Here is a 12,362-nt window from a genome sequence, read left to right as displayed (position 1 = left end):
AATCCAAAATATAGAACTTGCTACAAAACATTATTGATTTAAACTGATCTTCAACTTCAGAAAATGTTACAGATTATTTTTAAGCCTATGTCTACCAATTTGTCTGTAGACCTTTGTCACCGCTGAGCAAGCTTATGGTTAAATTACATTTTGTTGCCCTTTTGTTGGAGAAGACACGTCATAAATGTGACAATGGTACTATACATTGTTTCATGCTAAAAGATGGGTTCATATTGGAACCTCACTCTCAAATTGATATTCCATGTGATCAACCCATGTGATAGTTTTTTTTTTTTCGGGAGGGGGGGTGGCTTGTATTTAACAATCTGCAAGGGCTGATGACAATGACTGCAGGTTATCTATCATACTGAGATTATTCCTTCTCATCCTTCTCTTAAAAATGAACAATTTACATGTCATTCCTAATTCCTGTTACTATGCATCTCAGATGTAAATTTTGTGAGTTTCTCTGTCTGTGTTAAACAGCAGAGCGGTAGACAGATTTGAAAGTCAGGAACACAGGTGTCACCATGAAAACCATCAAAGCCTCCTGAACCATTAGTTATCCAAGTAACGTTTCATTTCAGGAAGTTCAGGATTCTTTCTTTGGTGCTTTACCAGTCTTTAAAAAGAAAATACTAATAACATTAATTACAATGAATTAACTGAAGATATAATAATGAACTCAAACAAGTTCATACTGACCATAGCAATAACTTTTAAATACGTGTAAACAGTAGCTGTCACATTGGTCAGGACACTGTAAAACTATGCGCTGAAATTTAGATGACTTATTGTACTCCTGTATCAAATATCCATCCAGTCCCAACTGACACTGGGTGAGAGGCAGGCTACAACCTGGACAGTTTGCCAGTCAATCACAGTGCTGACACATAGAGACAGACAACCAGCTGACCGGTGAGTTCCAGGAGTCTAACCATTGCACCATTTTGCATATGCAATATGCAGTATTTGTGGCTGATTAGAATTAAATGTCCAGTTTACAGAGATGGATTTTGTGAGACTGAAGAACCCAATCTTCAAATCGAGTCCAATGAGATTTCAGTTCACTGGGGAGTTCCCTGTGCTGAATGAAGCAACTATTCAGGGTGTAAAGCTGCAGGGACAAACCGTTTATGGACTGAACATATTCAGCAATAATTTCAGTTTTATATGAGGGTCTTACATAATTGTTGCCCTATCATCATGCTGCCCTGTTGAAAAAGTGGGTACTATGTATAAACATGCTTTAGTGGGCAAAGTATTTAGAACTTTTACTACAGGAAAAGTCGCTGTACAACTATGTCAAAATACTCCAATACAAGTACAAATCCTGAAGTAAAAACACTGTATTATCAGCAAAATGTTCACAACATGTTTGGTAGCAAGTAAGTAAAAATCCTCCTTGCCACAGAATGTTTCTGTCAAAGCTATATTACATTTATATATATATATTACATTTTGCATCACTGCATGATCATTACAGATCCATGAACACGAAGCATTTTAATGTTGTAACTGATTGAGGAGGAGCAAACTTTAAGTATCTGTTAGGCAGCTTAATCCGTAACTCATATTTTATATGCTCAACTTTGTATGTAAAACCTTCATATACAAAGTAAGTAGTAGCTGTAGTAGCTGAAGCTGTCCGATAAATGGAGATGAGTAAAATATATTTTTCTTCACTGAAAAGGGGCTATATTCATCTGGTATGTGAATCTGAATAAGAATCAGAATCAGCTTTATTGGCCAGGTATTTGTACACCAGTACACCAGTATCAGCACCAGTACAGTATATACACATACAAAGTAATTGACTCCGAATTTAAGTTGCTCCAAGAACAATTTACAGGAAGATAGGAATAGATATAAAGCTAAAAACAAGGACAACAAAGCTGAACAAAGATAGGTAAATATAAACATAGAAGTATTATGTAGCTACATACAAGCAGTGATGGAAGACGTACTCAGATATTTATACTTAAGTAAAAGTAGCTATACCACAGTGTGGAATTACAATGTTACAAGTAAAAGTGCAGCAGAAAATATACATTATATCACTGGATTATAATTATTGATGCATTAATGTGTGACCATCGCTTTAATGTTGTAGCTGGTAAACGTGAAAGCATCCAACGCTGCCGCAACATAATGTTAAAATACTTTTCCAGGACAACACAAGGTTTTCCACAACATTAGACTTTTTCTCTCATTTCACATGTGTTTTCCATGACTGGAAAATTCATCAACAACCATTTATTTAATTCCTGACATGTTCAACAGTTCAGCACAGACATTGACTTAATCCAAGATTAGATTCCAGTATCTGCAAAACGTGACACCAGTCTTGTGTCGATGACTGTTTCCCCCTGAACTTTACTCTTATTTGTTGGCCAAATGGTCTGCTCTGTCACCCCAGATAAAAAAAAATCCGAGTTGTTCATTCTTCTTTCTGACAGAATATTGGTCAACTGTTTTCCAGGTTTTCCAGGACGCGCGGGAACACTGCTCTTGTACAGTACTTGTGTTAATTTACTTGCATTCCCCCACTGCATACAAGTAGGTGAAAAATAAGTTTTAGCTAATTGAGTTACAGAGTAAAAACACCAGAAAACCTGTCACTGTCACGGGTACATCATGGACTTCACTGTATGTCGACGCCGCAGTGTTACTGCTGGGGGCGCTGTTGGGGATGAGACCGGGTTTTACTGCTGGTTGTGGAGGGTAGAAGGTCAACCTGTGTAACGTGTCATCGGGCTGTCACTAGACCGCCGGTGTCGCTCCACTCGCCGGTTGTTGCTGTTACACACATCGGTTCCCTAGCTGACCTCAACGTTATCTCAGAAAAAATGGCCAAAAAGCGGAGAGAAAGACGAGAAACCGACGGTGTGTTATCGGCGCAGGAGGAGGTGAAGACGAATGCTAATGACTCACAAGTACTGAAAGGTAGGTTCTGGCTGTGGTGGCTAACTGTTAATGTGAATGTAGAGCGAAGCAGAGGACAGCAAATACTTCTACTAGGTGATACAGATAGATTAAGCAATATACCGTTAACGATTTGGCAACGCCTTTTAGGTCAGTTGGGATTACAGAACATGAGCTAATGTTGGCCGGAGGCTGGTTGTTGCAACACAGACAGCTAGCAAAATTAGCCGAGTACGACTTCAATGGCTAGCTTAGTAACGCCACAGCTAATGGAAAAACATAACGCTGACGTGTTGGAAGTAGCTAAAATACTCCCCAAAGTGTAGTTGGTGAGCGATACTACGGTAGTGATTATCATTAATTACCATGAATGTTAAAACGGGAGCAAAATCTAAAGTCTTTGAATGTTTTTGTTAGCCAAGTTAACTTAGATGTTTAATTAACAAGAACGATTGTCCAGCGACCAGTGGTGGGGCAAGTATTAAGGTACAAGAGTAAGTTAAAGAACGTGTTGTCAGATGCACTGAAAGTATCAATAATAAATGTATTAAAATGATGAAAAGCCCCTTTGATTGTTATTCTGTTATGAATTACGTTATTAGATTATTAATTTTGCCTGCGACCCTGTTCGCAGGATAAACGGTTGACGATGGATGGATTATTAGTTCTGATGGATTCATGTGTGAAAGGGATTTTAGGAGCTACTGTATGTAAAATCTACATTTGTAAAGTAACCAGTAACTACAGCTGTCAGATGAATGTAGTGAAGTAAGAAGTACAGTATTTACCCCTGAAATGTAACGTTAGTGGAATATAAAGTGACATGAATAGGAAATACTCAAGTAAAGTACAAATACATCAAAACTGTACTTATGTGCAATACTTGAGCAACTGTGCTTAATTTCATTCCACGATTGCTGAGGACTTGCTTGCCAAATGATCACAGTTAAGCAGACGATGATTATGGATCCCTTTATTTAACTACTGACATGTACAACAGTTCAGCACAGATTTGATTTACACTGATTTAATCTAAGATTAAATTCCAGTCCCTGCAAAACCTGCACCGGTCTTGTGTCGAAACTTGTTTCCACTTTATTTTTGGCCAAATGGTCTGTGTGTCACCCCAGATAAGCAAAATACCAGAACTTGTACATTCTTCTTTATGAAAAAATATTGTGGAGCAATAAGAAACAAAAAATGTTTTCCAGCTCCTGAAACCATGACTTAAAAGTGAAATATTTTTTTTCTGGGCAGATGGCATTGTTATGTTAATAAAATAAAATGTGTCCACATAAATAACTCTCTAAGCATTTTTGACCTGTAATTGATTGCATCTGTTGCAGAACTGTTTGTACTTTACTGTACTAGCTTTAAGGGATATCTGAAACTAAATTTGATGACTCCGTAAGTTAGCTTTTATGTGAGCTATAATGTGTTTTTTGTTAGGTGTACTAATAAATTGGACTGTATGTTAGCATACTAGAGTCCCTTTTCTCTGACTTTCTCTACTTTAGGTTCAACTCTGACCAGGACTCCTGGCTTTAGGGGAATTTTTTCATAAATATAAGTGTCATATGCACCAGGTGAAATATGTATCTGTTTGTGCAGATATGGAATGTGCGGCCCTATTCCCATGTTGATTTGTTAGTCAGTGACAATTAGTGTTAATTTGTTATCCGTAATTTGCGTCAGCCTCCCTAGTTCATCTCTCAGTGATATCTCTAGAGTGATGTAGTTAGTAAAAAAACCTACATAGCCTACATTATTTAGCTGAAAGCTAAAATTAACCGATTTTACAGTTGTCTCTTTCCTTTAAGTGTTTATTGAAAGCATGACTTAACATGCCGTTGTAGAAACAGCAAGAGTCTGTCTCAAGGGGGGGACTCCTTCTAGAGGCTTATACAAGTGATGCAAAACTCATAAGCAAATTACACAATGCTTCCTGGTAGCAAGCTTGTCTGTTTTTATTGGGAACAGTTAATTTATTTGGTAAATAACTTAATCTCTTTCCCCACAGAGGCTCAGCATACTGCAGGGGGCTCAGCACGCATGTCTCTCCTGATTCTGGTGTCTGTCTTCACCTGTGCTGCCTCAGTCATGTACCTGGTCTATAGGAACTTCCCAGAGCTTCCTGAGTAAGTTGCTTTATGGATTATTAATTATTATTATATTTTGTTATTTGTATTATGTAATTTATAAGTAAGTAAGTATTAACCACTGGGGAATGCAACCAGTTAAAGGGGTTTGTTAAGAAACATGATTATTTACAGTGATACAGAATGTTTAATTTGACCCATTAGAATTAATACATACAAAACCTTCTGAACCTGTCAAGAACCACATCATTCTCACCAGTGTCAAATGTAGCACTGAACATTGAGCCAAAGCAACACAAAGCAACCACCTTAGTGTATATATAGAAGCCAGATTGATTATTGTCAAAAATATTTATATTGAGATGAAAACCAACAGAAAATGTGTGTGTGAAATATATATGACTGAAGATTTGAACTTAATTGTGTTTTCCAGTGATGAAATGGAGAAAATCAAGATCCCTAAAGACATGGAAGACGCCAAAGCTTTGGGAACTGTGCTGTCCAAATACAAAGACACATACTACACCCAAGTGTTGGTGGCTTACTTCGCAACATATGTTTTGTATCCTTGGAGAAAACATATGTACCTTTTTTGGGGGGGGGCATATAGCTCAAAGACAAGTCTTTTGTCTCAACAATTCAATTAATTTGCTGTTAACCGGGTCAGCAATTTACAAACTCTTCTGAGATCAGCTGAGCTGATTTCCTGGTCCAAAAGAATTTGTCAGTTTCAGGTTCATGATCTTGGGATGCCACCATGACGAACACTGGCTACAGCTTCTTTTAGTTGTTTCCTTGACAGTCTATGCCCGACATTCCTTATAAATTATCATCATGTTTGTGCTGACAAAACCCGTCAAGCAGCATCTTTCAATTTGAAACAGCTCAGCCTCAGATTAGGGGATGGTGATAAAATGATAACAGTAATTATCATGCTAAAATTTTCCTCGATATAAAATTGACCAAATGTTGAATTGAATTAATTTAAATCTCGTACGACTCAGCAATTAATTTTTCTCTTAAAATATTTATTTTGTTGAGGAAAAAGAACTGAAAAACAATTTTATTAAAATTTACTCATCCATATTTTTATGTTGAAATATATTATTATAATTGTTTTGAATGTTTGCACGATAGATATTTATTGGTCCTTTCGGAAATTCATAGTGTGTCATACAGCAAACATCAGACCAACAACTAGACAGCTGCGTATGTACATTTTCAGCTGCGGACTGCGGATTACTTTGGCTAGCCTTCAACTCAACAATCAGCAATGATTTCAGTTAAATGCTAAAGTTGCTGTTACTGGTACCTTGTCTGTGGTTTGCTGGAAGAACACCAGCTGCTTTCCGATCAGGTGCCGTCTTGGTAGGCGACATAAGTTTCATTTTACCGTGGACGGACGGTAACATTAGAGTTGTTGTTTTCTTTAGCTTGAAATAATCCATACTTTCTTCTTTGTCCCTGACTATTTTCTCTCTCTTCCTCCACTTTGCAAATAGCTCCAATAATCACGCCGTGTTCACAGCGTAAAACACGATGCGCGACAATAATAACTGTCTGTGCGAAACACTGTGCTGTATAGTTATATGGATTAAATGTATTTTATTAATCAATGAATGATCTCAGCCCTGATTCTGACCATAAAGAATAGTTTAAAACCACAATTAAACATCAGATTTGTTCAAACTTTACTTAGGAGCAAAAATCAGCCTTTAAACTTCAAAGAAATATTGATTTGACATTTATCATGAAAAACTATTGATATCAACTGATTTTTCAAGACTGTCTGCTCTGAATCTGCTGAAACAACTCAAGACGATGACATTTTGTCTCCAAGTCATGTGTTATCTCATGTAAAGTATGTGAGCATTGGCTTGGATGGGCAGACAGTCAAATCTAAAGCTGCTGCTCAACTTCTACACAAAAGATGAGCAATCATTACTTCAGTTGAACTTTCCATTAGGACTGACAATAGGAAGACAAATCTGTTGTACAACTTGCTGGAGAAACGCTAAACATGTAAGGGAAAATCCTTGTTTCATCCGTTCTGTGTATTTCTTTCTCACTTAACGTGAACAGTGTCAAATATTTGATTTGACATGCCTGTGTGATAACTGGATGTTTATGCAAAGTTGTGTATCTTAATGCTTGATGTCAGCCTCCAGACATTTGCAATCCCTGGATCTATCTTCCTCAGCATCCTGTCTGGATATCTTTACCCGTTCCCCTTGGCTCTTTTCTTAGTCTGCTTGGTGAGTAAGGAAGGACAGTATGAAATGTGTTTTTGAAAACAAATGTTGCTTTGTAAAATGAACAGCTGTGTGTGGACATAGGCTCCATGCGACACACAGGTATGTAGGAGTTTAGACACACATCCTCTCATTTGCAAGAATGGGTTATGCCTCTTAAACATGAATTTTTCACACACATTTCAGTGAAGTCATAATTGAACATTTGAGTAGACAACATTGCACAAACAGAGTCTGTCTATGATGTTCTAGTCAATTTTTTTTGATTTTTTTATTACAAACAGACACGCGATAGATGTCGTGTGTGCAACATGCCATGTAGCTACATTGCATCATAGTCAGTTGTGGCCACACTTGGTTGGAGTTTTTTTGCAATAGGTTTATTTCCTGTATGAGTTAATGTTGGCAAACACATGGTGAGTGCAGAAGTTCTTCCTCTTTGATGCTGGAGCACAGACACTAAAACGTGATGTTTTTGCTGCCACATCCAAGGCAGAGGTTTATGTGTGTGAACATCAAGGCCCTCCGCTTCTTCTTTGAAAGTACTTTCTGTGTATTCGATAGAACGCTACTCCACTGCTGCTAAAAGTTCAAATAGACTTAATTTCCAGAGAATGATGAATATTTTTTTAGGGCAAGTTACCAATATACGTGTGGGTGTGTGTAAATAACCCAATGTTTTCTTACTCCAGCTGTGAGATAAAGCTTGTCTTATGTCTCTTGTCATATGCGTCAGTCAGTCCTCATGTGTTGTGTCTGTTTGCAGTGCTCTGGCCTGGGTGCTTCCTTTTGCTATATGCTGTCATATCTCGTGGGCAGACCCATGGTCTACAAATATCTCACAGAGAGAGCACAGAAATGGTCCCAGCAGGTAAGAGGGGAAACTGAAAACATGCTGTGAGTTGAAGGTATATTTTTAGGAGCAATTTTCAGTTTGAGCTTCTATTAAAGATACACAGTTTCCATTTTGTAAGACACAATTGTGCAGTTTAATGTTTTTATTTATATAAGACAGTAGGTCGGCAGTAAAGCCCACACTTGTGTAGCTTACATTGTCCAGTTTTTATTGACACTGCATGAATGCTGTTAATTCAGGGACTTTTGAAGGCTAAAGTAGAGCTGAGCAATAAAACAATAATGATAATTATCGTTATATAATTTTTCTCAATAACAATGCTGAACAAATGTTAAGTAAATGTTTGATTTAATTCAATCACAAATTAATTAGCACTTATTTTTTCTATTATATATTATAGATATTATTTCGTTGAGGAAAAGGGACTGAAAAAATATTTTACTTAATTTTAATCATGCATATCTGTTGAAAAAGACTTTATCATAATTGTTTTGAATTATCTTCTACTTCAGATTCATTAAGTGATCCACTGTTTGGCATCAAGTTTTTGTCATGTTCTGACCATAAAGAAAAGTTTAAAACCACAATTAACCATGTGATTTGTTCAACTTTCACTCAGGAGCAAAAATCAGCCTTTCAACTAGAAAGAAATAGTCATAAATTATGACATTTATCGTCATAATTACTGATAACGAATGATATGGTACTTTTATCGTGAAAACATTTTTGGCTGTATCGCCCAGCTCTAGGCTGAAGTTGGTTTTACCAAAAAGAACAACTGGTATTTTAAAATATTTTGTAATTGTTACTGAAATTACTATAATGCCAAAGGTACTGATACTATTTTATTACACTACTCTGACACAGTGTCAATAAAAACTGATGATTACAGACTTCATAGATAGGATTTATTGCAGAGCTGTTGCATTGGATTGGAAACATTGTGCATATGTCTTTTTTGCTGGCAGGTTGACAAACATAGAGATCATTTAATCAATTACATCATCTTCCTGAGGATAACTCCCTTTCTCCCTAACTGGTTCATCAACATCACCTCACCTGTCATCAATGTGCCTTTGGGAGTTTTCTTCATCGGCACGTTTCTCGGTAAGACTGTCTATCCCTTCTGCTGTGTCATATTTTTGGATCTTTTGTTGTCACCGACTCACCTGTACTCAACCGTGCTGATTTACAGGAGTGGCACCACCATCTTTGTAGCGATCAACGCAGGTACAACACTGTACAAACTGACCACAGCTGGCGAGGCCGTGTCCTGGAACTCTCTGGCTGTGCTTGGTGTACTGGCTGTGCTCTCGATCCTCCCCGTCTGCTTCCAGAAAAAGCTGCAGAAGAAACTAGAGTAGAGCGCCTAACACACCCCAGCACCTCATCTGCTGGCTGATCCCGACATCCCCTTCCCTCGGCTCAGGAACGCGCAGCTGTCACTCAAGTTGCTCAGTCTCACACACGGCTGCTGGTGGGAGAATCTCTGACTCACTGACCAGAAAACGCATGCAGTGGTGGGTTTTCCTGATGTTAAGTATAAACTGGCCGCTGCTTGCACAAGTTTTTCTGTTTTTGTGAATTATGTTGTTGATTGTGGCACATCTTGTAAATAAGAGAAGTTGTGTTTTTTTGTTTTTTATTTAAGGCTCATTATTGTATGATTATTGCCAGACAATTAAAGGTGCTACTTGTAGGATGTTAAGGTAAAACACATTATTCTGATACAGTTGTTCCATATGACTACTTTTCACTCTTGTCTTGCTAGAAAACATCAGTACTTTGCTGAGGCTGTTGCAAACATAATATCTTTTTATAACTGTAACACCTTTTTTCGTCAGTAGCATGTTGATTACTACATCCTGTTTGTAGCACCTTTAAGTTCCACTCCCCTTTTAATATTTATTTTAACATGCTTGTGTCTAATTTCTACCTAATGAAGTGCACCACCACAGCAATAACTGTCAGACTACTGTTGAACGTGAATTTTAGTTTTTAAAAATTGCATTTTGATACCTGGTGCTTGCTTCGGCAAACGTCTGCGGTGTGAGGGCAGAATGAAACTGTAGACAAGAAAAATTAAATGCTTCTTTTGTGGGGGAGTTCCCATGTTCTTCCTCAAAAGGTGCCTGGATCCACTACAACACAACAGCTCTCTTTATTTTCACCCATTTCTGTTCATATCAGCTGCCTAAAGCCGCTCTTTGCCACTGTAACTTGTAAAGAACAGACTGATGTAATATTTCCTCACAGGACATCCAAACTGCAGGATGTCAAACTCCAAGTATCCAAGTAATTCAAATGTGTATTTTTAGTTGGGAAGTGATCATGGATAATGTCAACACAACAGATTTATGTGTGGTAAAATGCATAGAAGATAATACCATTGCCCTCATTAAGACTGCCAACTGACTGACGTATCCAAGCCTTACCTTGCTTGTTACTGCTTCCTTTCTTCATCAGGAGAAATGTATTATGATTTATGTTGTTAGTTTGTGTTCTTTAAATTGGTTTTCAATGGTTAATTATGTCCTCTATGTCTGCTAGCAAAACTTTACAGATTTTTTTTCCCTTTTGGTGTTAGTACTTGTTGTTTTTTTGCCTGTGTACCAAAGTAACTTATTGCTGCTGCTTAAAAACTTTCTGGACAGTTACCAGAGACGTTGATGCAGTGAATGTACATGCAGGTGACTTATTCAACAGACCTTTCTTTAATCTCTCAAAATTGCACATTGGGTGTATTTTGAGATTGTTTTTACTTTAATGTCTTATTGCTGTGTACTACTGTCAGATTATTAACCCCTCAAACCCACATTTTAAATGACTACATAAGAATCAATTTACGTGAAACTTGAGCGGTTGTGCTGTATGAGGATGTTAATGTCAGTACTTTTTGTAGCAGGAAATAATGCTACTTCAGTCAGATACTCTTAGGTTGTATTTATGGTTCTACCTGAGGTGCACTGTTGTCTTCCCTAAGGTGGTTAAGTCAAGTGGTAAATGCTATAAACTGGTCCATAAAAATTTAATTCTTAATATGTGAATAAAAGTTAGATTAACGTCTTGCAAGTTCTCAATAATACAAGACAAGAAAGATGCCCCCCCCACTGCCATTTGGTATATCTAAACTTCACACTAAACGTATACTGAAATGCCAAAATTGCTGTTTTTTGTCCTGCTACCCTATCAAAGCTATAATGAGATCATTCATGTGTTACCCTCTGTTGACATTTCAAAAAGTAGTATTATTTTGTACTGAGCAGTGATGTATTGCAGTATGAAGTGTTTACAGATTGCACATTTCTGTTCTTACTAATCAAATATGTTTTTTTTTTCATATTTATTGAATCATTAAAGTTATCTTTACAGAACTATCTGTAGCATGTTTAATCACGCCGCAGACTATCAGCAAATTATAGCCTTTTGTGGAGACAAAACTAACAAAATTGATTTATAAATGATGAAAATAAACTTTTATTTCAGACTCTGGGTCTCCGAGTAATTCTTTATTCAGCTCATAGATATACAGGGTCCTTCTTTGCTTTTTAGGACAACAGAACATGCAGCAAACTTCAATGACACTGCCGTTTTAGTTTGTTTATTAAACCATGAACAAATGCTATCATATACTGTACATGTCAAGTCTCACAAACCAAGAGTGAGAGCAAAGATCCACCAGGTGGTGATATTGTAACAAACCTGCTAAGCACTTGTCTGTTCAGATTACATGACATTACCCATTCACTCTTAACAAACTGTAGTATGGCTGCAGTGTTAATGTTTATAAAATGTGTTATCAGGGGAACTTCACATTTAAGCATGTTTTAGAGGACTTTAATTTAAGTCAATAATAAAAACAAACATTTAAAAAATAAATCTGAACATTAAATGACTTGACAAGACGTGTGTAGATTTGCACAGTTAACTTTTTTTTTCTTCTCTAAATGCAGTGGCATTGTCTAAATTAGATACATGCTGGTGAAATGGGTTGACTAATAGGATAATATGAATCTCACTTGGTGATAGTAAAATGTTGTTTTTTGTTCTTTTTGACAACATGGTGTGTGAGCTCATCACTCCAACTTGTTTTGTTGATCTCTAAAACAAAATCTTGTGGAGTTAATGTTTCATTACAGTTGAATCCAGTATGGACGACCAAATACAACTCTTCAAAGAGTAAAACTAATTAAGATGACACAGATTGTGCTCCATTATACACTTTTCTGT

At 37.0% G+C, this 12,362-nt stretch overlaps 1 protein-coding gene across 1 annotated transcript; it reads left to right on the top strand.

The window, feature by feature from the left end:
* The first annotated feature begins 2,715 nt into the window (after positions 1-2,715).
* Positions 2,716-11,619, top strand: tmem41b (transmembrane protein 41B). Its single transcript, XM_038701383.1, is given in 8 exon segments — positions 2,716-2,946; positions 4,946-5,063; positions 5,458-5,586; positions 7,186-7,279; positions 8,043-8,147; positions 9,101-9,239; positions 9,328-9,339; positions 9,342-11,619. Coding segments are annotated over 8 exon segments (849 nt in total). The 5' UTR covers positions 2,716-2,849; the 3' UTR covers positions 9,497-11,619.
* The last annotated feature ends 743 nt before the right edge of the window (positions 11,620-12,362 follow it).

This window comes from Micropterus salmoides, unplaced genomic scaffold (assembly GCF_014851395.1).
Source record: "Micropterus salmoides isolate LMB-PRFRI ecotype aquatic unplaced genomic scaffold, ASM1485139v1 Ms_hic_scaffold_6, whole genome shotgun sequence".
Classification (NCBI taxonomy): Eukaryota; Metazoa; Chordata; class Actinopteri; order Centrarchiformes; family Centrarchidae; genus Micropterus; species Micropterus salmoides.
Note: the sequence above shows the minus strand (reverse complement) of the source record. Positions and strands in the feature narration are given on the sequence as shown.